We start from the raw sequence: 27983 nt of genomic DNA on the forward strand, positions 1-27983 counted from the left end.
CAGCAGGCCTGCACGGTTCTCCTACCCACAGGGAGGGAGCATGGCTCCAGCGCGGATTCTTGTAAAGGAGCTGAAAGTCGTTTTATACTCACTGTCTCCCTTTCCTTTTTAAGTTGAGAGGAAGGTGGCATTGACTCCTCAGCTCAGGTTCCCATAACTGTTCCTAGTGGTGAGGTGGTCCATTCGGATCCTCCCTGGATCAGAGCGGCTTGTAGCAGGTCAGCTTTGGTTTAGAGCCCGTGCCCTGTACCCTGAGCCAGGCACTGTGCTCAGCGCACCCCTGTGCATGTTATTCATTTCATTTCTCACATCACTGGACATGGGTTATGTCCAGCCTACAGCTGAGGAGACTGAGGCCGGGGGTCAGTGTCTGCCGTACTTAGGAGCCCGGCGGGCAGAGCGGCTCCATAACTGTTCCTAATGGTGAGGTGGTCCCTTCAGATCCTCCCTGGATCAGAGTGGCTTGTAGCAGGTCAGCTTTGGTTTGGAGCCGGTGCCCTGAGCCAGGCACTGTGCTCAGCGCATCCCTGTGCATGTTATTCATTTCATTTCTCACATCACTGGACATGGGTTATGTCCAGCCTGCAGCTGAGGAGACTGAGGCCGGGGGTCAGTGTCTGCCACACTTAGGAGCCCAGCGGGCGGAGCGGCCTTGCCTGGCCCAGCGGCCCGAGCCCCAGTTTCCTCCGCAGCATCTGCCCCTTCACCCACAGAGGCCTCCACGCGACACCCACCGGCAGTCACTGCTTGTGATTTAAACGGGGAGATAAGATAGGAACATATGAAAAATTAAATAACCTCAACGCAAAACAACAAGAACTGTCACGAGGCTGTAGATGTGTGGATGGTAAATGAGTGGTGGAGACGGTGCTTGGAGGGTTATTTACACTGTCTTTACCCTTGGCGTGGGAAATGCACTCTGTCAACACAGATAACTGCACCAGAAGCGACCCCAGGGACCTTAATATAGGCCTGCTTTATCACAGTAGGCGGATAAGTGAATTGGCACATTTTTCAAAGGACTCTAAGCAGCTCCCCACAGTGATTTAAGTTCAATTAAGCTGGGTATTGACAATCTGTAGAGTTCCTTCTAAGTATTATGATAGAAAAATTGCATTTTTTTCTTGCTCTGCAAAGAGACAAATATGTGTATAGAATGAGGTCTTATTAATCAGAGTTATTTTTTGCCTCTCTCTCCTTTTTAACTTTTCTTTTATTATTTTTTTCAGAAGAATGATCACCATGGTAACAGATGAAACAACATGCAACATCTGTAATTATTATTATTAATAATAATGATTATCACAATAATAATAGCAATCAGATAGAATGACAGGAAGGAAAACATGAAAAAAATCGGCTGCTTCTGTGTGTAAACAGTTTCCAGCTCCTGAAATGAGTGTAAGGGGCCTCAGGCAGGCCCCTGGGAAACCCAGGATGAGGTCACAGAGAGCTGTCTGGTGATGACTTGGGAATATGTCACAACATCATGGAATGTTGCAGAATATTCCACCGTAACTACTCTGCTGAGACTTGGTGCATACTCTTCTCTTGTTGATGTTGTTGTTGAATGTATGTGTGTATTGATCTTATAACTTGAAATTCCTTTTTTTAAATCTGGACCATCACATAACAAATGTATAAAAGAGCTGCTTTGGAAATGCTGGAGGAAAGACCTAGCAGAATATAGATGATAGTGATTGACTAACCTCATCACTTGACAAGATTTCCTGAAGTCCTACAGGCACCCGATGCTAGGCCAGGCTCCTCGGCCACAGGATAGAGACCCCGTCCGTCTATAGTCCATTTTCAAGGAGAAAAAGGCACAGTATCCACTGGACCGGCTTCTCTGTCAGCCCCACCCGACCTTGCCCTCATCAGATCTCTAGCAGCCCCATCACTCATGAGCTCGAGAGTGCTTATTACAGTGCCAGAGGTTTGTCATTCTTGTGTACACACTGATGTGTACACTGGAGCTCAGCCGTGCGTATGGTCCTGGGTATGTATGCTAGTGGCAAGCAGGCCACTAACTGAGCATAACTTTGAACAGCGGAATGCATGATACGTTGTACATCTTGGGAGACCTAATAGCTTTATGGGAATAGACTTGAAAGCTAAATTCACAGTGCAATTAGAAGAATGCTTTACTAATCTACATAACAATGTATTGTTAACTTTTAACTTTTACATTAAAAAGTTAATGCAAAACTTTTAACTGCTCAAGAGCCCTTGAGCAATCTTAGCATATTATTAGCAAATTACACTTTGATAGATTGAACAGACGACTGGATGACCAGACACTTAGCATATTAGGCTTTTATTATATAGGATTTTCATTAAAATGATATTACAAGCCCTGCTTTCCAAGAAGGAAACCGGAGGTGGTTATGTAACTTGATCAAAATGCATTTGAAATGATGCATTGGAACTTTATCACACGTGCTGTTTGTTAGCCTATGGCCTGCAATTCCTTTACTTGTAAAGGTGGCATGATAGGGGGTGTGGTGCATGATCAAGAACTCATTCTCATTTATGCCAGTGAATGATCATCATGGCTAAATGATGCTCTTAAAAGCAAATATTTTATTTTTATTTTTAAAAATGTAGTGAGATGTTTTTGACATATAACATTGCTTAAGGTGTTCAGTGTGTTGATTTCATACATTTATATATATTGCAATATGACCACTGCAACAGTGTTAGTGAGCATCTCTAGCATATCACGTGATTATCATACTTTTTGTGGAGAATAAGATCTAGTCTCTTAGCAATTTGTTTTGAAGTTTATAATATGAAAGTGTGGACTAAGCACTAAGCTTGTATTAGATCTCCAGAATGCATTTATTTACAAGCTTGTGGCTTTAAACAACATCTTTCCATTCCCCTAAAGCTGTGGTTATTAAACAGCATGGCACTGGTATAAAATAGATATATAGACCAATGGAAGATAGAGAGCCCAGAAATAAGCCCTGGCACTACAGTCCACTCATATTTAACAAGGGTGCAAAGGATACCCAATGGAGAGAAAAATAGTTTCTTCAATAAATGGTATTGGGAAAAGTGGATAACCACATACAGAAAAAATGAAATTAGACTTCTATCTTACACCACTCACAAAAAAATTAATTCCAAATGGACTAGAGACTTATACATAAGACCAGATACCATAAAACTCCTAAGAAAAAACATTGAGAAGAAGCTCCTTGACATGAGCGTTGCTGATAATTTTTTGAATATGACACCAAAAATATAAGTAACAAAAGCAAAAGTCAACAAGCGGGACCACATCCAACAAAAAAAGCTTCTGCACAACCAATGTAATGGAAAGACAACCTATGAAATGGGAGAAAATACATGCAAACCACATATTGGAGGGAAAAAGCAGATATTTTAAATGTATAATAACTATTTCTTTAGACTAACTGAGATACTTAGTGAACTGAACAGATTCTTTCTAGTTCAAAATTTCAAAATGCATTTTGCTATTGAGCAGAAAATGTGTCCTGGATGACTCCATACCTGCGTTCTTTTGAGCAGGTAGAGAGCTGGGCTTGTTTCTCACTATGGGCTTGATTGGTGGTAAACAGCAGAATTGTAACCAGACAAATAATGGGTCCGTGCTGCCTGTCACTACTTGAGGAAATTGAGCAGAGACGAGGTTGAATCATCTGAGTGTTTATCCCAATACTGCCAGCAGTGTGAGAGAGCAGCAGATCACCCACAAAAATCTGCTCTGCACCCCAACATAAGCCAGCTGCTTATATTAGATAGGACAAAAATTACAAGGGAATGTAGACAAAAGGTATCCAGATGGGAAGTTTGCGGGTCTGGAGATTTGCAAAGGCCTGTGGTATGCAAAGGGATGGGGGCCTTCAAAGGGCTGGCAATCCTGGTTTCTGCAGCAAGGTTAATCTTTCCATGATAACAGGCAGCTCCTGATGGGAGGAAGGGATGCATTTCCAGATGAGCTGCCAGCCAGGGTAGAATGTGCCTTCTTTAATCAGAATAAAACAATCACGGTTAACAGAGCATGATTAATATTTCTTACAATTATAGCTGGTCCCCGATATTCTATTTCTGCCCCTAACAGAATGAATGATAGGGGATGAACAGGATAGCAAAATGGGAGTATCAATGTTTTTTTTTCAGGTTTCTGGGTTCATAAAAATTAAACAACATATTCTGCTGATGAAATTTCAGGAGATTTAAGGGACATCAATAAATACAGACAGACATGAGGCTATTTCAGAGTGAAAAGATAATTGAACAGATGGTAATAATTCATCATGTACAGCAGCAACTGTAGTACAAGGAACTGCACTCCATCCTGCTTTTTAACCTCATTTGCCAGATGAGATCCCAACTCCAACTCTCTAGGGTATGAAGTTGAGGTCTTCATTCTAATGCAATAAAGAAAAAGTTCTAATGTATCAATTCTTAACTCTTTTGCATGTTGAACAACTTATTATGTGTCCATGTAGAACATATAGTTTTAATATTATAAAACATTATAATACTACTAGAGACCCAGTGCACAAATTAGTGCACCAGTGGGGTCCCTCAGCCTGGTCGGTGGGATCGAGCCAAAACTGGGTCTCCGACATCTCCTGAGGAGTCCAGATTGTGAGAGGGTGCAGGCCAGGCTGAGGAACCCCACCAGTGCACGACCGGGGCCAGGGAGGGATCCAGGAGATTGGCCAGCTGGGGAGGGACCATGGAAAAGCTCCAGGGCGTGTCCAGCCCATCTCTCTCAGTCCCAATCAGCTGGACCTCGGCAGCAAGCAAGCTACCCTACTGGTCAGAGTGTCTGCCCCCTGGTGGTCAGTGCACATCATAGAGAGCGGTGGTTGAGCAGTAGCATATTATTAGCATATTACGCTTTGATAGGTTGAACAGACGACCGGATGACCGGACACATAGCATATTAGGCTTTTATTATATAGGATTTTCAGTAAAATGATATTACAAGCCCTGCTTTCCAAGAAGGAAACCAGAGGTGGTTATGTAACTTGCTCATATCTCCCAGCTGGCATGCAGCAGAGCCCAGGTTCTAAGGAATGGATGTGTCCACAGTGCAGGCTGTCTCAGCACACCTTGCAGCCCGGAAGCTTCCCCAGAGACTGTGACACACGCCCTGTGCTGGGGGTCTTGTGCTGGAGGCAGGCCAGCAGAGGCTGGTGTTTGGAGCTTGGAGGACTTTATAATGCATTTCCAGTCTCAGCATAGATGATTCACCCTCATTCCCTACATGAAATTGGACTTTCTCGAGTTATAGGCAATCTTTGTAGGTTGAATCATGTGACGTTCCCAAAACTTCAAAAATAAAGCAATTCCTGTTCTGGGTCTTTTGAAATGGGTGTGTTTTCCTCATGAATTTTGATGGATTTGGGGAGGAAAGGCTGGGCAGAGTTTATCTTCTCTCCCCTTAAGGCATCTTTTATTTTATGCTCTGGGAAAGAACCTACACACCATCCTGAGAACTACCTGAGGCCACTCTCCGATTGCCCTCTCCTGGATGCTGTTGCTAATAATGGCAGCACCGGCCACCTGTGAGACACGGATGCCTTTATGTATAATGGGCAGCATAGATTTCTGTGGAATGCCGTTCATTTGGTGAATAATGGGCCTCCTTGCATAAACCCCCTCACTTCATCTTTACAACAATCCTGTATAGTCGGCCTCATTGCTGCTTTTCGGATGTTACTGAAGAGGAAACTGAACTTTAGAGAAGTGATCATTTGGCCAAGGTTGCTAAGCCAAGGTTGCTAAGCCTTGCACGCCAATCCAGGTCTTCTGACTCCAGAGCCCGGCCACATACACTAACCTTCGCCCACCCATGGACCAAAGGACCACCTTGAATACTTAGCTTCCAGGGCCATGTTTTAGTACAAGCATGTGTGGGTTCACAAATGCATCCCCTGCATCCACCTAATGGACTGTTTAGAGCAAATCTTACTTGTTTGAAAACCCTTCCGAGCTGACTTCACATGGACCTTCCCCAGCCGAAACCACAGTACCTGCCCTAGAGCAGGGAGCAGGAGCTGGCCCATGGAGGCTCTCACGAGGGCCACTGACCACTGGCCTTTACTATTGTGTCTGGGTCAGGGCTTAACCTACACTGCTGCCAATGACTCGGGGGGAGAGGGGGAATAATACCAATTTACCCATTTGCTTTCAGTCTTTACTCTGCTATCTCCCAGGGGAAATATAGTCAGAGGACAAAGGTATCTTTGAAAGGAAAGGCAACAAAGAGACCTAAGTTTCCAGCAATCAGCTATCTTCCTGTCACTCCCGCTGTGTTTGCAGTGGGGGCTTGTGACATCTGAGTGAATTGTGGGGAGTGCTTTGAAGCTCTTAGTGTCCCTTTGCATCTTGTGAATATTGCATATACCAATAAGTGCCAATAGCTGAATTATTAAAACTTCAATTCACCCTCAGGTTCCCGAGGCAGAGTTGGCAATAGTAGTGACTTTAAGATGAAAGATTGTCTGACAGCTTCCTTTTCCATCTTGCCAAAGATAGAATATGATTTTGGCAAAGTGAGTCAATGATTAAATGAATAAGCAAATCAATTAATGGATGTATGAACAATTAGGTGAATGAATATACAGATATGAAAGTCTGTGTTCATTGGAAGGGAAATCTAAATCCATATGATTTAATGATGTTATGTGGATCACTTTTGAAATGAGACAGATTGGACACAGTACAATTGGGGACACATTTACTTCTCTCTCTGAGCATTCATATATCTGCATATCTACATCTTTATATCTGTATAGACATAGGTAAAAATATAGAGGTAACAATATATTGTAGAATGTTCTAGTATGAGGCAGCGACACACCATCTATTATTGGACTTGGTTTCCCTCTTCTGCTTCTAAGCACCTTGGACATTTCAAAACTGTCCATCTTTCTTTGTCCCTCTACCGCCGTGGTTCTCAACCTTCTGGCCCTTTAAATACAGTTCCTCATGTTGTGACCTAATCATAAAATTATTTTCGTTGCAACTTCATAACTGTAATGTTGCTACTGTTATGAATCATAATGTAAATATCTGATATGCAGGATGGTCTTAGGTGACCCCTATGAAAGGGTCATTCGACCGCCAAAGGGGTTGCAACCCACAGGTTGAGAACCGCTGCTCTACAGCGATCCATTATTAAGAAATTACTTGTCTTTAATTATTTTGTCAGCGTTTATCTATATTGACATTTTAAAGATTTTTGTTAATTATTTGTGTAACATTATTATTTTTATCAATATGAATCATGTACTATTTTTACTTTCAAAGTCAAAATCCAGTAAACTTCATTCTGATTTTTTTTTTTGACTTTTGAGAAAATGTAATTCTGCCTGTTAAACATTGGAGACATGTGGGTTATCAGTGGGCTGGCTTAGGAAACTGTCTTAAGATGAATTGGAATGTTTGAGCACAGTTTAACTTTATGCTGCAAGAAATGCGTCCTTTTTTAGAGCTGGAAAATACTTTAGAGATCATTGAAACCAAACTCAAACTCTTTTTCCCTTTCCTCCCCCTACTTTGTTGACACTGACAGGCAAGGCGGTAGAATTACTTATCCCCAGTCACAATCTTGCCTCTTAGTGTGCTAATCAACTGTGGCTGCGCGCAGTGTATGTGCTCATCATTCTTGTCCCATAGGCCTCGGACCATATTTTTTTTTTACTTCTTAGACCATGGTTTGCACATTTGTAAGACTGAGGAGGTGAGCGTGAGGGAGCCACGTGGTGTCTATGTGGGGCTCCTCTTCAGCCCTGAGAACCGAGGAAGAGGAATGACGTCACTGTGGTAAAGATGCTCAGATGACAAAAGCTTTCCTCCTTGGCTGCGTCTATAAGCATGTTCAGAATTAAATTCAACCCCCAATCGCAGTAAATGTTTTGCCCTAAGTTATTGTTACTGAATGTCTGATGCCTCCCAGATAGTGTCTTGAAACTTTATATTTTGGATTGTTATTCCACAGTAACAGCCCTGCCACAGGAGAGATGGTTTTGCTGTGCTTATATTTTTATTTTTTTTACTGATGATAACACTGATCCCCCCATAGTGAGGTGACTTGTCTAAGCTTGTTGTCAGCAGAAAGAGGCGTCACATATAGGTCTCCCAGTTTCTAAAACTCACATTCCTCTCCTCTCTCCTAGCCTTTCATTTTCCCTGTTCTGGGCAAAGCATGTTTTAAAGGTCCCTGATTTAAAGGTCTTCGCCTCTGCATGTTCTTTTCCTGTAAGCCTCCACAAATACTTTTGACAAACAGGATGAATAATAAAAAAACTACAGTTAAGTGCCTTGGAATTCAATGGGGATTGCCAAATTCTATCCTTGTTAACTGTGTTTTACAGAGACTCTGTGTGTAGGTCTTATTTCCCCCTGGAACGTGTGGTTTTCTGTGATAACCACGGGTGCTAGTGTTTCTCTTGTGAAGGAGGGTGTGCCAGTAGATGGAGGAGGGCCTTGGGGGACTCACACCCTGGGTTCCAATTCCTGCTTAGTCACTACCTGCATTCCTGAGCAAGCTGCCTGAGTCTCTTCATTGCATTTCCCCCACTTCTGACCTGGCCGTGTCAGCTCCCTTCGGATTTAAGTAACATTGATTTTAAATGAGATAATGGGATTAAATGCTTAGCTTGCAGCCTGTGGAATCAGGGCTCCAAAACAGCGGCTCTTAAGATTACTAACCTGCTTTCTCCCCTAGTGGAGCTCTGTGAGGAGCAAAAGCTCTCTGGTCAAACCCTGGGCATGAGTAGAGCAGCCAGTGGTGATCATGGCCCCTGGGGAGCCACCATCACACAGCCTGCACCAGCCTCTTTTTTCCAGTGTGATCCTTTTCTGAACTTTCTTCTAACCCTCCTTCCTTGGGCTGTGTTTTCTGGGCAGAGGACAAGATCTGGACGTCGGTGCAGCACAACAACACAGAGCTGACCCGTGTGCAGGGCGCCAGCCCCGAGAAACCCTACTCCATGGCCTTGGACTACGGGGGCAGCCTGGGGCAGCTGGAGGCCGTGATCGACAGCTCGGAGCACTGTGAGCAGGAGGTGGCCTACTACTGCAGGAGGTCCCGCCTGCTCAACACACCAGGTAAGGCTCGCAGCCCCCCTGCTCTGATTGGTCATGCAGGGTGACCACAGCAGCAGAAGGGCTACATAACCCAGAATATCACAGAGATGGGTTTTTGCCCACAAGGGGGCTGCACTGAGCTGGGAGGGAAAGGCTGCCCGGAGAGGACTGTGATGGACCACCTACTGATGCCCAGGGTGGGCCGGGAGCAAGTTCCATCGCCTCTTAAGGTCTCTCCTCATCTTCCAAAGGGAAGGACGGCCACACCCACCCTGCCACAGCAGTGACCATGAAAAGGGCCTTGAGAGCAATGGCACTTGAAGTGAGCACTGGAGCCAGACATAAAATCGTGCAGGTGACAGCATATGGGAAAGCAACAGGGTCTCTGCACATTCCCCAAGAGCAAGGAGTGGTGTCTGGGGGCAAAACGTGGGGGGCGCAGTTCGAAACAATGAGCCCGGTGGGTAGCAGGTCCTGTGTGCTGCCTAAAATGCGGAGGCCTCTGGAAATGCATTTTATAAAAATAACATTTGCTTTCAGAAAAAAATTAGATAAACCCTATTTTTTAATCTTTTTTGATGGTTATTTTTTAGAGTGGATAGTTTATTTCATTATTAAGGTGCTTGCAAGAACAAAGAACAAAATCAAACAGAAATTTTCTAGAACTGCTTACAAAAACACCCAGGGATGTCGCCAAATGTCAGGTGGGCTTGGCCACGATTATGCCCACCCTGGGAATCAGTCAGTTTTGTAAACATAGCTCATCATTTGTTTAGTTTCAGGGCGTGTTTGGAGGGGGGGGCAGGGGTGGAGCTGGGAGAGGGGGAGGGGAGGCTGCCCACCATGGGGATGTGAGGTGGCCAAAAACGTGTCAGAATGTTTAGCGTCATGTAATTTAGAGCCCAGTGCTTGGAAGTTGGGAATGGTGAAAGGCCTGGGAAAACTAGACCCTGAAATGTCAAAAAGGAGAAGGCCTGTGCACCTCACTAAATGGGACCCACAGCCGCCCTGATCTAGAATCTTTAGGGGAGACCTTGTTCCACGTGAGTGAGTTTTCCAGATAACTGTCCCTTATTCTTTTAAGCACCAGAAATCTTTAAAGGAGTTTCTAACTATTTGAAATGAAAATCTTTTTCAAATAGATTACATGCTTCCTTGCCTTCTTAAGCAGATAATTCCGAATATAAAATGTAACCTTTTCTTGATGACTCAGTACCATCACTGGGAAAATCAGTTACTGCACGGGCGGTGGGTGCAGGGAGCGTGCAGGCTGAGGTCTGAGCATGGGTACAGGCCTCAGTCCCTGTTCCTCTCCCTTCTCAGCACTATCTGCAAAATGCCTGTGTCTCAGCACCCGGCACCCCCTCTGTAGGGTGTTGTTCCCCGGTTTCCCAGGTTGGGTTTGGCAGACGTAGGGAGGAGGTGAGCATGTTGACTCTGGAATCTCCTCCAGCATCTGCGTTCTGTGCTGTCCGTGTGGCCGCCCACTGACGTCCTGCGTGTTTTATTTTTCTGCCGTCACTGCCTTTTACTTGATGTGGACATTGAGCAGGAGGGGTGTGGGTTTGGGAGCAGGCCATGCTGGGAGTGAGGTCGTGCCTCCTCTTTCTAGTTATGTGACTGTGCAAGTCACTAAATGTCTGGTTTCACCCCCGAACCATTCGCCTCAGAACCTGAACGGCAGAGGCAGCAGGAAGATGGACGGAAGGGAGCCTGTGCTCCCACCACGGTTCGTGGCCAGCAGACCCGGGGGCCCTGTTTCTTTCCTTGCGCACAGCCTCCAGCCCAGAGGGAAGGCCCCAGATTGGTGCCAGGATGGGTACAAGCTCAGGGAGAACGTTATCCTTTTTTAAATGTGTAAATAGAATGGTTATACTGATCATAACTCATGCGAGAAAATAATCTCATCCCCCAGAGCAGATGGATGTTGTATTTGGTGTGTATCCTTCCAGATGTTTGGCCACATGGATATGCACAAAAGCACAGTTGGAACACACTGTATGTGTGTTGGGGTTTGAAGGTGTTCATTAATCCTCCCTTCCCCCATGGGTCTGAGTCAAAGGAGGTAGAGGAAGGAGGACAGTGGGCATGCTCATAGTGTCCTCGTCCTCCTGGTGAGCTGGCTTGAAAAGCTCAGTGTGGCCCACAGCCTAAGGCCCACAGCCTAAGGGGCCCCTGGGCCTCCACCTGCAGTGCTTGTGGCACTGGGTGAGGTGGCGCTGCTGATAGAGTGCCTCCTAGAGCGTGGCCCCAGCCTCTCACCCCTCACACCTAAACGCCAGCCCAGGTGTACTCACCTCATAGGCATGAGGCAGCCAATAGTGTGCACAGGGATCCCAGAGCCAGGGCCCAGGGCACTGACCTAAGGGGGCTCCTGTCACCAATCCGCAGACTGGTCGGCCCCTAAAGGCAGGGTTCTGGTCAGGGGCTCTCCTAGTCACACAGCTACTTTTCTTCATGTCCTCACATGGCAGGACGAAGGGGAGCGAGCCTGCACTGATCCCGTTCCTGAGGGCTCCACCCCCTCCCCAAGACACCCACCTCCTAATACCATCACAGTGAGGGCTCCGCCACCTCCCCAAGACCCCCACCTCCTAATACCATCACACTGAGGGCTCCGCCACCTCCCCAAGACCCCCACCTCCTAAGACCATCACACTGAGGGCTCCACCACCTCCCCAAGACCCCCACCTCCTAAGACCATCACACTGAGGGCTCCGCCACCTCCCCAAGACCCTCACCTTCTAAGACCATCACACTGAGGGGCAGGGTTTCAACCCTGTGAATGGATTTGGGAGGGACTCAATCAGTTCATAACAGGCACATCCATGCAGGAACACTGTACTAATCTCCCTCATTGAAGCCAAGCGCTTACCCCCGGAAGGCCAAGGAGCAGAGGGGAGATGGTGGAGACCCACTTTGCCTTACCTGGCCCTCGGTCTGGAAGAGCTGAGCAAGCATCCCCTTATCTGCTGAAGCGGGCCCCTGTGATATTGTTTTACTCTCTGAATTTCACACACACACACACACACACACACACACACACACACACACTGTACGAATACTGTTCCATATCAATAACTGTGACTTTATTCCAAATGCTCATTAGCAACAGAGTCTTTCATTATGTGGTTGTACCGCAATGGAGTCTCCTTGGCGCCCGGCATCCCCTTGTGTGATTTCTTTCTGGTGTGAGTATTGGGTGGATGCATCTTTTACACCCCCTCACTGTGCACTGAGAGGCGGGTTGGGAACCCTTCCCCCATCCAGCTCTGAGCTCCTGGATCAGAGGTAAGAGGTCAATGCTGATACAAGGAGACACCCTGATCTGAAGCCCATAGCTGCTGGAGAGCCTGGCCGAGTTTACTTCGGGTCAGTCATGCGAACAAGTTTGCCACGTGGGCTGTTCAAGTTCATGCATAGAACTAAGGATCAGTGCACTTCCAGCCCCCTTTCCCTGCCTCGAGGCCGTTCAGTCCTCCCACTCATTTCCTGATGCCGCACGTGAGTGGTTTCCACCTGGAGTCAACTGCTTCCCCTACTTATGTTGAAAGAAGGAAAATCCTATTTCTTTTAAAGTAGTCTACAATTCTCAATTTTCCTCTTTAACTGATGATAGTTTAGTGAGCATATAGCAAATTAGCTATTGGCTACATATGTTAATATGTGGTATATAGTAATTTAGACTCTAAATCAGTGGTTCCCCACAGGGGAGCAATTTGACTTTTAAGAGGGGCAATTTGACTTTTAAGGGGGGAAATTTGAGAATGAGTTATTAACAGTGAATTTTCTGCATTTCTTATGGTTCTAGGGGCCTCATACAGAATATAAGTATATTTTGTGACATATTTATGAATTTCAGTTCTCCATTATGTTTTGAAATGTTATTTGCTATTTTTTCATATCACTTCATATTATTATTATTTTAACAATTTATTAGTGATTTCTTCCTCAGTACTTCAACTGTCCTTTTGTTCTTTTATTTTTCTCTTTCATGGATGCCATGTTCTTTCGAAGCTTGTTTAGACCAAGTTAATGGCCTATTAGGCTGATAGGAGTTCACTTTCTGAATAATAAGAATTAGATGTGCCCTAACCGGTTTGGCTCAGTGGATAGAGTGTCGGCCTGCGGACTGAAGGGTCCCGGGTTCGATTCCGGTCAAGGGCATGTACCTTGGTTGCGGGTACATCCCCAGTAGGGGGTGTGCAGGAGGCAGCTGATAGATGTTTCTCTCTCATCAATGTTTCTAACTCTCTATCCCTGTCCCTTCCTCTCTGTAAAAAATCAATAAAATATTTTTTTAAAAAAAGAATTAGATGTAACGGGGGGGATCAGGATTTTAGAGATGCTTAGGTGGGGCATGAACAAAAGGTTGGGAATCACTGTTCTAAATAAATATATGCTATAGTATGTCTGAATATACAAACACCATGTTTACTAGTACATATTATAGAGTCTATGCTATATAATACATTGTGTATTGGCACATATACTCATCATATACTCTTTGTATTCCCAAATAGACTTATGAATGCACTCATGTGTATAGACCCTCAGGTTCCATGTGCACAAAACTAATCATTATGTTTAGAAATCTCAGTAAGAAATTGTGATACGGAATAGTCACATTGCTGATAAAGAAGAAGTAACACTTCAAGGTTCTCTGGGGATTACTAAACATAAAACACGCTGTGCCCAATACTTCATCCATTAACAGATGATTACATTTCCTTTCATACAATAAGTATTTATTGATTCTTTATCCTGTGCCACGAACTTTTCTGGCTGGTGAAATTAAACATTGGAAAAAAAAAACAGTTCCTGTCCACATGCTTGTAGTAGGGATGACAGAAACAAACCAAACACACACAAGCATGCACATGCACCACATATTTGCACACACATGCATACACACATACTAGTACACATATGCACACACAAGCATACACACCACAAATTTACACACATGCATGAACTTATATACACACATGCACACATATTTGCACACATGGACATGCATACATATTCACATACATGTACAAACGTACAAATGCCCATATACACATCATCAGTTCATGAAAAATGTGAGACAGAAAAGTGAAGACACATCAGGGGCCTGAGTGTGGCTATCCTGGGAGTTCTCTTGCAGACAGGCAGGTAGGAAAGGCGCTCTTGGCTGCGAGGGGTCCTGCCACTGCCACCAGAGTCCTGGTTAAGGGAGGGGTGGGGCCTGTGAAATCTGGGACTGAGGACTGCAGGCTGAGCATCAGCACCAGGTCAGTGCAGCTCGTGAAGGGTAACAGGAAAAGGATGTTGGGGTGCCCAGAGACCAGGCCATGCAAGGCTGAAGATTGGATGTTATTGTAAGTGAGCAAGGAAGTCACTGGAACAAGGGGTTTCTCTTTCTCTTCTATTGCAAAGCCCAGAGCTAATGTCCTTTTATGTCAGGCTAAAGCAGGTATTTGCAATGTGCTAAGCACTTAGGTATTTAAGTTACTGCCTATCCCTGGTGAACTGGGAGCAGCTTAGAGCTCCCTGAGAGCAGAATCCACATCTGGTCCCCACAGTCCAGCTCAGCCACAGATCCTTAGAGCCACCTTGCATTGCCTCCGATTCATGGCATTACTTTTGTGCTCACTGCCCCGCTGGAACCAAATCGAGGCCACTTTGACAACTTCACCCACCATGTAACTATTGCAGGCCCCCACCACACCCGCACATCTGAGAGGTCAGGCAGAGAGCTGGACACCTTTCTCCTTACTCTCCTCTCAAACATCTCTAAGTACCCCCTCTGCCCCTCCATCCTTTCTTTCTCCTCCCCCTCTCTCCTTCCTCCTCCATTCTTCTCCTCTTTTTCCCCACTCCCTCTCCTTCCTTCCTCCCTCCCTCATTGCTTTCTAACTGTCCTCTTTCCATCCTTCCACATGCGCACAGACACAGAACATGCAGGTAGAACTGACCCAAAGCCCATGCTCCGTTCAGCACACCAGCCTGCCACCACGCTACTGAAACCCATTTTGTCATGGAACCAGCATAATCAGAAGCTCAAACGTATGCCATGACATCTGCACAGCAAATATTGGGGCAGTACGTGAAATACCTTTATTTAAAGGGCATTTCCCCTTTATGTACTGTAAACTCTATTAAGAAACTCATGGTTCCTAGAATGCACCTTTTTGATCACCACTGCCACTAATGCCATTGGTTCTCAGCTTCTAAGCACCTTTTCTCTTCAGGGGTTTCAAACATTATTTTATTTAATCCTCTCAGTGATCTTATGGCATGTGCATTATCACTCTCTGCTTATTGATGGAAGGGGAGGTGCTGAGAAATAAGGTGTTTCCCCAAGGACATAGCTGCTGAGTGCTAGAGACCAGTTTCAAAGGAATGCCTCTGGCTTTAACCTCCATCTCATTCCTAAATCCTGTGAAGAGAAAGAAGAAAGGCCTCCCGGAAAGAAGGGAACAATGCAAGGGGGTGCAGGTGTCCGAAGAAAAAGTGCATCTTGGTCTGGTCATCAACTCCTATGTAATAAACCACCTTTAAATTCCTTGGCTTAAAACAGGCAACAAGGGACAGATGAGCCAAAGCAGTCACCTTCAAAGCGAGGGAAACTAGAGTCCATATTGTAGTGACAGGTACAGACATGTTTTAAAACTACCTTATTTTCAAAATTTTTCAGGGATAATCAACTAACCAAAGAAAATACAGCAAAAGAGGGCAGCATCAGGAGGCAAACCCAGGTCAGAGCTAATTCATGTCTGACTCTCCATTTTTCACCTTTCAGGGACTTCCGTTGCCCTCAAAGTAACCTGCTATAATGCAGTTATAGGAGTTTACCAAAGGCCTTAAAAACATAGAGACCGTCGCATGACTCAAGGCAGTGCACTTCGCTGCACATGAAAGCCGCCTTTCCTCATACTGTCCCCACTGCTCCCCCTAAGTCAGAGTCAGAGGTGGGTTTTATAAAGAAGACATATACCTTAACGGAGCTGAAGAACTGGGTGTGTATCTGAGGAAAATAAAACTGTCCACAAAGTTTATGACAGAACAGGTGTCTGGCTGCTAATGAATTGCTGTTCAGACCATTAGCTACTTAACTAATCAATGAGGATTGCCCCCAAAGCCACACGCAGATCCTGGGTGAGCTGTGTTTTAATTTCCTCAACCCTGTGTGAAAGGCCACGCCCACTTACTTCATCTCATGTGCTTGTGGGAGGAAGAATCCTGTTTCCTCGTTCTAACCTGTAGTTCAGTGGAAACAACATGGAAAAACACGGATTTTGGAATCATTCGCCTGCTATTAAACTTTACTTATTAGCTGTGAAATCCTGAATAAGTTACCTAGGTCTTCTGAGCCTCAGTTTCCTGATCTGTAGCATATAATGACAGATGCCGTGTGCTGCATGTAGTAGACATTCAGGGCACACCTGTTATTTTACACTCTGTCATGTCTGGTGGTGAAAGAGTTCTACCTTGGGACTTGCCTCTTGTTGGTCTATAGGTCTACGGTACTTACTTTCTACACTGCAGTTCCCTACCTCAGAGTGCTGTTGAGAGTTAAATCCATGTCCCCTCCCCAGCTCTAATCCTCCCATCTATGTTCTCATCGCGATGACTGGTGCCATCATCTACCTAGTTTCTTAAGGTGAAAGCACGGGACTCATTCCTCCTTCCCATCTCAGTTCCCACGAAGCACACACACACCAAACCCATCCGCCAGACAGACTTTGGCTCCAGCCTCTTCTGCCCATTTCACTGCTTCTACCTGAAGTCACAGCTCCTCACCTCCTGACTGGACAAGGGCACCCGGGTCCTGCTCCCTCTCCCTTCCAGCCCTGACCCCACCCCCCACAGTTCACATCTCACACAGCCAAGTGACCATCTTTCCAAAACGAGATTCTAGGCCCCGGCTTCAAGCCCTCCCCTACCTGTGAGGGGGAACCCAGAGCTCCGAGGGCTCTGATCTCCCACTGCGGCTAAGCGGGCCTTCCCTGCATCCTGGTCCTTGCCACGGTTCTCCCCACCTGGTGTTGCACCAGCGGCTCTCTCTACTCAGGCTTCATTCCACTTCCCATGCTTCTCTCTCAACTTGCATTTACCTACAACTAAAGTCTCCAGTCCATCCCACTTCGTCACCTCGTCCCATTTTAATATTCTGCAACAGGTTGTTACTACCTGTTGTTTTCTTCCAATTTATCTGTTTGTTTATTTTTTACTGTCTACCTCCATTAGAACGTGAGCTCCATGAAAGAGGAGCTTTCTTTGTCTTGCTCAGCATTTTGTCCCATAATGCCTAGAATAGCACCTGGCACCTCACAACCATTTAGCAAGTGGTTATTGAATGCATGGGAGATCCCTCCTCAATTAATAGGAAGTACCTCTCCTATTCCTATGCCAGAGGACCTGGTACAACAGCGCCTGGGGCTAAGCCTGCAGCACAGTCTCCTGCCCGGGAGAAAGCACGCCACAGAGTGGGAGGTGGGGGTAGAGGGGGTCTGGGAGGGGGCTGCCCACCCGCTCCTGGATCATCTACCATCGCCTCCTTGACCCTGAGAAAGTTACATTTTATGGGCCTCCTGTTCCGCAGCTTTGATCCTAGCAGGTTATATATAGTTGCTGTTCTCCACTGTTCTTTCTTCCCTGACATGCCGCGACTCTGTACTAACCCACGCAGAGTGAGGTAAAATACTTGCAGTTTTACTGTCTTGTCACAGTAAAGAACTAGAGGGCTTGGTTTAAAAAAAGACTTTTTTAGACTCTTAAGGCCATGAAATATGATAATTTATTTATATAGTAGGTGATGCTTTTTGACACCTTCATGCACCTGGTCGTCTCAGAATATACTTTCTTGTGGAAACACTGATTGTGCAGAGAAGGTATGAATCTTTCCCAAGGCCATTACAAGCCAAGAATCATGAGAATAACAAATTCTTACCTGAAAGTAGTTATGACTCTATTACAGTATTTACTTTGTAAACGCATTCAGTTAGACGTGGAAGACAGCTGCACAGATGAGGCCCAGCAGTCTGCAAAGGCTCCGCGTTATGGCAGCTCCCCAGCTGGACTTCCTCCCGCCTGAGCCCTCCCATACCCAGGCCAGTGAAGACGTGGACTAGGAATCTAGGAATTGGCGACGTGATCTTAGATATGGTATTCAACATCTCTAGGCCTCAGTTTCCCCATCTCTAAGAATGAGGATGACAAAAATAACATAACAGTATCCATAAGAACAAAAATGTTTGGAAACTTTTACGCTTTAAAAATTAACTTCTCAGTTTTTCTAAGTTTTTTGAAATGACAGAGGTGATTTTGTAAACAATGTTCACTGTCCTCTCCTTTTTGCTGAGAGGAAGGAATGGGTGAATTATAGTGTTTTTATTCCTGTGTGCCTTCCTCCACATGCATGTAGGTGCATGTAAGTGTTTGTGTGTGTGTATGCATGCATGTGCGTGCCTGCGCTTGTATGTGTGTAGGGTTTGTTAAACCATAGCCTCAGTGTGACACAGTAGAAATGTTTTAAGGTCTGAAGAAAAAAATAACTGAATTCCCCGCTCTGCCATTTTCTTGCTGGGTAGCCATGGTGAGTTCATAACTTGAGTCTGTGAGTCATGTTTTCTCATCTGCAAAATTTTCACTGACCTTCCAGGCTTTTCCAGGGAGCATGATGCATAAGTAAATGGAGCTGATCACAGTGGCTACTGTCATTGAAGGAGCTTGTGTCAGTGTCGGCAGAATTAGAGATGGCGCCTACATGTCAGTGAGGTGCAAAATGCTCAGGAAAGGAGGAGGTACCTTTTCTTGGGTAAATACCATGGATCTTCTAGGAAAGGTATCACTTCCTTAAGGCACAGATGGAGAGAGAGGAGTCAATGTGATGGGAAAGGAATGGATCAGACCAGTGTGATTCACCCTCAGAGGGTGAGGAGAAGACAGATTTGGGAACTAAACAGCTTAAGTTGTTGCTGCTTCTTGCAGAGGAGGAGGCCGAGAAGGTGGGAAGAAAGGCGGGCAGGACGGGGGGAGGGCCACTCTGACTCAGGTGCTCAGCAGCAGGCTTCTGTTGGTGAACTCACCTACTGCCACTGAGTGAAGGGTGGCATGATAGGAAGCTTGACCAAGTGGCTGTAGAGAGAGAACTGACTGGGTCCAGAAAAGATGGCAGAAAAAAAATTAGTGGTAGAGAAAAGAGGTAAGAAGCAAGAAGTCATAGAACTAGAAAGGAAATAACAGTGATCGGATATGATAAACAAAGTAGCCTCTAAAACAATATTATTCAATAGATATATAATATGATCTACATGGGAACTTTAAAAATTTTGATCGCTACATCCTATATAATAAAAGCCTAATATGCTAAGTGTCTGGTTGTTTGTTCAACCAATCAAAGTGTAATAAGCTAATGATATGCTGAGGCTGCTCAATGGCTCACTATGACATGAACTGACCACCAGGGGGCAGACGCTCTGACCGGTAGGTTAGGTTGCTGCTGGGGTCCGGCGGATCGGGACTGAGCAAGATGGACATGCCCTGGAGCCCTCCCATGGTCCCTCCTTGGTTGGCCAATCTCCCACATCCCACCCCCGGGCCCCAATCATGCACCAGTGGGGTCCCTCGGCCTGATCTGTGCCCTCTCGTAATTTGGGACCCCTTGGGCGATGTCAGAGAGCTGGTTTCAGCCTGATCCCGCTCAACACAGGAGCTGCCCCCTGGTGGTCAGTGTGCTCCCACAGGGGGAGTGCTGCTCAGTCAGAAGCCAGGCTCATGGTTGGCGAGCACAGCAGCAGAGGTGGGAGCCTCTCCTGCATCTGCAGCAGCGCAAAGGATGTCCAACTGTCCTGGGGAGCGGACCTAAGCCAGAAGTTGGACATCCCCTGAAGGCTTCCGGACTGTGAGAGGAAGAAGACCAGGCTGAGGGACACCCCCCACCACTCAAGTGAATGAATTTCATGTACTGGGCCTCTAGTTATAAAAACAAAAAAATATATAAAAAGTATAGTATCACCTCAATCAGTGAATAAGATGTTACTACTTCAGTTTCATAAATGAGGAAGTGGAGGTGAACAGACAAAGTGAGTTACCCAGGTCTCAGAGGAATGAACCCAGGCAGCTCTAACTTTAAAGACTATGCTCCAAGAAGAGAGAGCAGAGGGCAAGATGATGAAGGAAAAGCAGGTCAAGGTCCTGAATTCACACACTTGTTCTGTGTGATAGTTCTGCCAATGGAGGATATACATGTTCCCTGACAAGAGCATATTTATATATGATGCATATAGCTGGTTAGAGTATCATACGTGTATACACACATATAACAAACCCTTACTTATACATGCCTGCTCACTTACTTGTATATATATTTTTTCTTTCAGTTTACTAATTATCCCTATCTAGGAGGCACTTAATGTAGGGAAAAGGGAAAGGAAATAAGCTCAGCATTTGGATCCAATACTTGCAATGTGCCAGGATTCTTCCATAAGTATTTTCAATTTATAGAATAGATGAATTCTAAAACTGCCTCATTTTAGTCCATATAATCTCATGCGGTATAGGTTAGTACTAATGAACAAACTGAGGTTGAAAGTGGTTAAGTACAATAAGAACCACATGACCCTATTCACATCTAAAGAAATACACCCCCATCTAGTTAAAAAAAACAAACAAACAAAAAACCCAAACAAACAAAAATCTACTACAATTAAATTCTGTTTCATGGAGAAACAGAAGCAATATTTTCTTAAGTCTGCCCTGTCACCAGCTGCCCTAATGCCAGTTATACAAAATTCCCTTGGACTGAATCAGACTGTGACTAGATTTTACCTAGTAAACCTGCATTATATAGATACAGTCAGATGTCATTCCAAAATCCATCTGGCTAATCATTTCATAAGATGCCTGCAAGAATAGAAAACTAATTCTCTCTGGGAAAATATCCCAGACAGGGAGAAGGAGTCAGATAAAGAGAAAATTAGAAATGAAGTTGCTGACACTAATAATCCATCCATGTATTCAGCAGAATATTTTGATTGAGCTTAGAAATGATAAGATGTCAGGATAGTGGAGTAGCTGCTGAAACCACCTTGTGAGGATTAAGAGAGAGGAAATGAGGAAGAAAGGAAGGAAGGAAAGAAGGAAAGAAGGAAGGAAAGAAGGAAGGAAGGAAGGAAGGAAGGAAGGAAGGAAGGAAGGAAGGAAGGAAGGAAGGAAGGTCAAACAACCTTTTGGGGAATTATCTCTGAATCAGGAAGGAAGGAAGGAAGGAAGGAAGGAAGGAAGGAAGGAAGGAAGGAAGGAAGGAAGGTCAAACAACCTTTTGGGGAATTATCTCTGAATCAGGATCCTGTATTTTGTCTCATTTTGCATCATTAATGGAGTAAAAATGATTCTCAACCACGGAGACATGATTTTAGACAAATAACCCTGTGTAGTCTCCTCAAGAGCCTCAAGTGATGATGTTGAAAACCGGGAGTGATTACTGTGGGCACACCATTTCCAACAGTGCCACCCACAGGGGCTTCTTAACTGAGGGGGTAGGGTGGCGGTAGGAGCCCTGGGATGGTAACTTGTTGGCAGCTAAAAGGCACAGAGGACATGCGTTTCCTCCGTGGTAGCACTGAAATTAAAATTCCTTTCCAAGTGAGAATTCTCCAACTCTGAGAATTATTCAAGAATAACTACTGAGTCGTATTCATTTGAATACGCAGAGCCTTGCTTGGCAAGGGTACAAAGTAGGTCCTCAAAAAATCTTCTTGGCATGTAAATGCATGTGGGGGTATGGTCAAAAAAGCACTTTGAAAACCAATATTTAGCATTCCTTTATCAGTCACAACAGGCTAAATTATACTGCAACAACAACGTAAAGCCAGAACAACTTAATGTCTAAAACAAGGGTTCATTTTTCAAGTAGGCTAGATATTCATTGTGGGTGGGCCAGGAGCTCTGCTCTAGGTCTCCCCTCCCCCTTCCCTGCCGTGGACCCAGAGTGATGGAGTTGCTCTTGTCTCAAGTATCACCTTAGAAGAAGAAAGGTGCCCCCAACCTGCTGCAGTGTAGGAGTGACACAGGTCACACCTGCTTACAACTCATGGAATAAAATATGTAGAAGAAGAAAAATAACTTTCCTTCAAACTTCTGAGGTCTTGGCTGAAACCCCTGGAATGAAAGACAGATTAATGAGAGAAAAAGAAACAGAAGTTGATTAGCATGTATATTTCATGTACACATGGGAGAGACCCATGGACAATTATGATAATTCAAAGAGGTGTCTTAGGGCTCCAGTTTATATCGCATCTTTAACAACAACAACAACAAAACACACACAAACAAAAACACAGTACATTTGTGGAGAAATGATAGGACAAAGGAAAGTAGTCTGGAGATAAAGGCTAGTTGGTAAGGCTAGTTGGTAAGGCTTGTTGGTAAGGTTAGTTATATGATCCCGCTGATGCCATCTCCAGGCTGATAGGTCCTCAGGTTGTCTCAAGTGATTACATTTTCTCCTTCTTGGAGAGGAGGAGGAACTTTTGAAAATGCATGCCCTGCTTTTAGGAAAATAGGGGAAGAGCAAGGAACTTTCTAAGTCTTTGCTTTTTAATTGCCTTCAGCTATAAATGATCCTTTACAAATTGGCATATTTGGGGTGGCATATTCTGCTACCCTTCAATTACCTACAGGACCAGAAATTATCATCCTTTCATATGCCTGGAAGGTGAAGAAATAATAATTGGTGCATAGCTTCAATGCCCATCACACAGTGTGGGGAACGTAGAAAAACGTCACACCCTAATAAAAATTGAAATAAGATGGCCTGCTTGCAGTGTTGCTTTTCCTTCGTATCTACTGTCAAAGGCATCTTCGTTTTCTTAATGTGGCTCACCAAATAAAACTATATCAGACCTCTGAAATACTACAAACTATTTTTAACTTATGATCCTCATTGTAAGCATAAATACATAAAGCCTGAATTTTAGTTTTAGCTAAAATCAAATATTTTATTAATATGAAACCTCGCTTTGCTATTTAGTTAATATTAGAGTTTCAATGTTAGTCCATGCTAATGTCAACATCAATGGTCTGAAAGCCGGAGAGCCAGCGTGGCAGGTGGAGCTGGACGCTCTCGGCCAGGAGGGCTGGTGCCCGCACTGCAGCGCCAGGCCCAGGCGCCCTCCGCAGGGCCGCGGGGCAGTGAGTGCCCCCCAGGACTTGGGTCACTTCCCACCGTGGCTTCTTCTGAGGCTCCATGTTTCCATGTGGGGGAGTTGTTTCCATCCTTTCTGACTTTCAAAGGTCTTCAGGTAATGAAATGGTGCATAAACCACAACTAAGGGGAGATTGTTACTCAGACTGTTAAAACAACACAGTTTATGGCAGCTGGGGGTGCTTTTTGGAAAAGATGTTGGAAACACTAAAATGACTGAGCAGTTATTAAAAATAACCGGAAGTTAGAGATTGGCAGAAATCCATTGATAGGATGAAGGGCTTTAAACTCCCTGGCAGCTGGAGAAGATTAACCAACAAGTGAAGGAAGAGAGAAGAAAAATGGCCTGAGGTGGTTCCTGCCACAGGCGATTCCAATGGTCTCTTAGGTTCTGCTAAGACTACAGTGCTGACCCACTCACACAGGGAGAGCAGGTGTAGCTCCTGCCGGGTGCAGGACTGAAGGACCCAGGCTCCATGCTGTCTCAGCGGATTCTTTAACCCACACACCTGTTCTGGGTGCCACACAGCTCTATGTCCTTGATCTGACAGTTTCTGTCTTGGGTGCATTTCACAGTGTGGATACAAGGTGCTGGGCTCCAGTGCGTTCATGTGTGTGAACCTGGCACCTGCCCTCTGTGCCACTTCAGTCAAAATAAGTATGATGCCTCCTCCAGCTACCCAGCAGTGCCCGTGGTCTTTGTTGGATGTGTTTTCTCCTGCCTCGGGGAAGCAGTAATTTCATTTCATCCTCCATCATGCCTGAATACACAGTTTACCTAAAGGTTAAGAATTATGCATCTAATTAAGAGGATGGAGCAATTCTGCTACATTAACATTAATAGTGCATGGAAAGCACTCCCCATGGCAGCATTTTTTAAGCAGAAGCTATTTCCACGTCTATTCTCTCTTTCCAATTTTTTTCCTCCTGCACCACTAAATGAAAATTTAATGGTAGCAATGGCACCTGTGTTGATGGAAGAGAAAAGGTGAGAATTGTTCCTGCCGGCCTCTTTCTCATTCCCCCTGGATAAGGGCAGCATTCTTGAGTCAGGCTTGCTTTGCTGACCAAAGCCAGTGCGTGGACTGAGGCCGAAGGATGGGGAGTTGTGAGGAAAGCCCCGCAGCAGATGGGTATGATGGAACTCAGCCATCGAATGATGGCATGTGAACCTTTATTCCACCCTAGACTTGGACGGTCACACAGTAGAGTGAATTTTATAAAGGCTAAACGTAAGTGACGAATGGTGAGGAGTCATGGAATTCCCTGGCCTTGGCACGCTGCCCTCTGAGGCTTTCCTGCCCCGCGCCCCTTTGCACTGGTCACTCGGCGGGCAGCCCATCAGTGAAAGCAGCTTCACCGCGCGGTATCCCAAAGTCCTCCGCATCAAGAGCTTCCAGAAGAAACGGGCGCGCAAGTTGCACTGTGGCTTCAGACTTTTACTCGGAGGCCCCGCCGAGGGAGGGACAAAGGTCTGAGAGATGTTTAGCAACTAACTGAAAAGTTTAGAGCATCAGTTTAGCATGACGTGTTCCAGAGGCATTGAGGGGAAAGAGCAACATGACCATATGTCGAATCTTTACTAGCAGGAGCGTAATTGCACTGCAAACTGGATGAGGTAGAGTGAGGTCTTCAACAATAGTGTTTGTACCAAGATTCGGCAGCATCTAGCTCGTCTTCCCTCCCTGAGCGCCTTATTTCCCTATTTCAGCATCTATTTCTTATTCATTATCCTTGTATATCATTTAGTAAATAATTTATCATTATGTAAATGTTTCTCCGGGCTGGGTAGCCCCATTGGTTAGAGCGTGGTCTCCATGCGCTGGGGTTTCTGGTTTGATCCCTGGTCAGGGCACATGTTTCTCTCTCTCTCTCTCCCTTTCTTTCTCTCAAATTCGCTAATGATTTCTTTAAATAAATAAACATTTGTTATTTATTATCTTATTTCTCTTCATGAGTCCTTTCTGATACTGTGTGTTTGAGCTCGGGGATTTCCAAAGTGTGAAACACAAAAATGTTTTATGTGACTTAAAAAGTTATTTGTATTTTTATTTTACATGTGTTTATATATACAAATTACCCCATCAACTGCATGACTTCAAATCTCTTGTTACTAAGCGAGTAGTGAAAGTTAAAAAGAAGTTAGTCAATTTAAGGGTCAATTAAATTCTTAAGAAAGATATGAGTTAAGTAATTGTGCAGGAAAAGGTAGGAAACTCAGCTGGTTCTGCTAAGACAGAGGTTTGGAAGCACAGGGACACTTTCTCTGCCCGGACGCCCAGGCTCTGTCCCGCCTCCGTCTTACTCACACCGGGCCCCACTTCCACAGGTGCCTCCTCATGCACCGCGGCTGGTAACATGTTCTCTTTCCTTCCCAGGTGCGCCTCCCTGGGAATCCCACTGATTCATGCGGGCTGGGTTAGTGTCTGCTCTTTCCATTGCCTTTTTACCTGGTTCATGTTTTCACCGTATTAAGGATCCACGTTTGTTATAACCAGTTGCATAGCTAAAGCTGATATGCAAATGCTATTCGTTTTTAAATTATCAGAACCTGGACATGCATTTAGACGATACTACATAATCAGTTCTGAATGCACAGTTTCTCCAGAACTTCTCTTAGCGTCACCAATGATCTCCTTGGTTGCCAAGCCCCTGTGGCCCTGGGAGAGCATCTGATTTGGCAGCATCTGGGAAAGACGCTCACCTGCTCTTTGAAATACATGCTTTGCTTGCCTTGTAAGACACACTGTCCAGTCCATGCCTCCCTGCCTGACTGCTTTTGCTACCTTCTTGTTTTTCTTTTCTCCTCACACCTAAAAGGAGGAGTGGGCTTTGGGGTTACAGTTCAGTCACATGACAAAGACTTTTAACTTAGCTCCCCAGCCAAGATGCCTGTTCTGGACGTGAGGTTCACAGACCTGCCCGCCTACTGGCCTTTCAATGTCCAAAAATAATTTTCTGATTTTCTTTCTCTGCATCTGCTCCCCCAGCATTCTTTCCCAACTTTGTAAATGGCAGATGCTCAGACCAAGAAACCTTGGCGATATCCTTGATTCCTCTTTTTCCCCTGCCTTCTCATAACATTTTTGCAATTACAATTTACATGCAATAGTATTCTGTATTAATTTAGGGTGAATAGTAAAAGTCATGCTAAGATAATTATACTAAGATGTACAATATAGTGGTTAGACTACCATACACAGTTTGGTTTACATACACTTACAGACACAATGTATGTAAACCATACACTTATAGAGTTCTCACCCCAATATTTCCAGTACCCACCTGGCACCATACATAGTTATTACAATATTATTGATTATATTGCCTATGCTGTAATTTATATCTCTGTGACTATTTTGTTACTACCAATTTTTTAAAAAATATATTTTTATTGATTTCAGAGAGGAAGGGAGAGGGAGAGAGAGAGAGAAACATCAATGATGAGAGAGAATAATTGATTGGCTGCCTCCTGCATGCCCCCTACTGGGGATTGACCCCACAACCTGGGCATGTGCCCTTGACTGGAATTGAATCGGGACCCTTCAGTCCGAAGGCCGATGCTCTACCTATCCACTGAGCCAAACCATCTAGGGCATGTTACTACCAATTTTTAATTCTTAATCCCTTCACCTTTTCACCTAATTCCACAACCCCCCTCCCCTCTGTGAGTCATTTATAACATTCTTAATCCTGTTGTCTATAATCAAAATATATCCAGAAATTGACAACTTTCACCACCATCTTTGTCATTCTCCAGGCTTATGACTCATCATCTCTTGTTTAGATTATTACAAACGCCTCCTAAATGGATTTTCTTGCTTCTTCCCACCACACTCTTTAGCTTATTCTCTACACAGAGGCTGGTGTGTACTAGTTCCTTCCTGAACTCAGTGATCCAGTGTCTCCCTGTCTCACTCAAAGCAGGGCTGCTGACTTCTCAGGTCTTCCATATTCTGGACCTACGGAGCCTCTACCTCCTCTCCAACACCTGTTATTCTCTGCCCTCCCCCCTTTTTTAATTAGAACCATCCTAGCAGGTGTGAAGTGAAATCTCATTATGGTTCTGATTTCATTTCTTTAATAATCAGTGATAAACATCTTTCCATGGGCTTGTTGGTCATTTGCATTCTTCTTTGAAGAAATATGTATTCAAATGTTTTGCCATTTTAAAATTATGTTGTTTGTTTTTTTGTTGCTGAGTTGTTGGGTACTAGATTCTTATCAGATATATGATTACAAATATTTTCTCCAGTTCTCTGGGTCATCTTTTCACTTTCTTGAGAGCACCTGTTGATGAAAAGTTTTTAATGAAATCCAATTTATTTCTGTTTCTTTTGTTATTTGCACTGTGGCATAAAATCTAAAATCCATCTTAGAACTTCTGTACTTGCTGTTCTCCTGCATGCAAATCTCTCTTCCAATTTATCACATATCTTGTTCCTTTACCTCTTCCAAACTTTGCATAAATATAATTATCTTAGCATGACCTTCACTATTCACCCTATTAAAAATTGCAACTCCTTCTGGCCCCAACACTCTCTAGCCCCTTTTTCTTATTTTATTTTTCTTCAGTACTGATTTTTATGTACTATAATTTACTTATACATGTTAGGTAAGGCAGAGATTAGTGGTTTTTAATGAACTGTCATATTTCCCAAGCCCAGATCCAACCTGCTGCAGAGAAAATACTTAGAACACCTGTAAGCAG

At 44.6% G+C, this 27983-nt stretch overlaps 1 protein-coding gene across 1 annotated transcript in view; it reads left to right on the forward strand.

Moving 5' to 3' along the window:
- Positions 1 to 27983, forward strand: part of CNTNAP5 (contactin associated protein-like 5) — a 921850-nt gene that overhangs the window by 617068 nt on the left and 276799 nt on the right. Inside the window, exon 13 of the mRNA XM_014548314.1 lies at positions 8899 to 9099. Coding sequence (XP_014403800.1) covers positions 8899 to 9099 — 201 coding nt within the window. The remainder of the gene's footprint in view (positions 1 to 8898; positions 9100 to 27983) is intronic.

This window comes from Myotis brandtii, unplaced genomic scaffold (assembly GCF_000412655.1).
Source record: "Myotis brandtii unplaced genomic scaffold, ASM41265v1 scaffold501, whole genome shotgun sequence".
Lineage (NCBI taxonomy): Eukaryota > Metazoa > Chordata > Mammalia > Chiroptera > Vespertilionidae > Myotis > Myotis brandtii.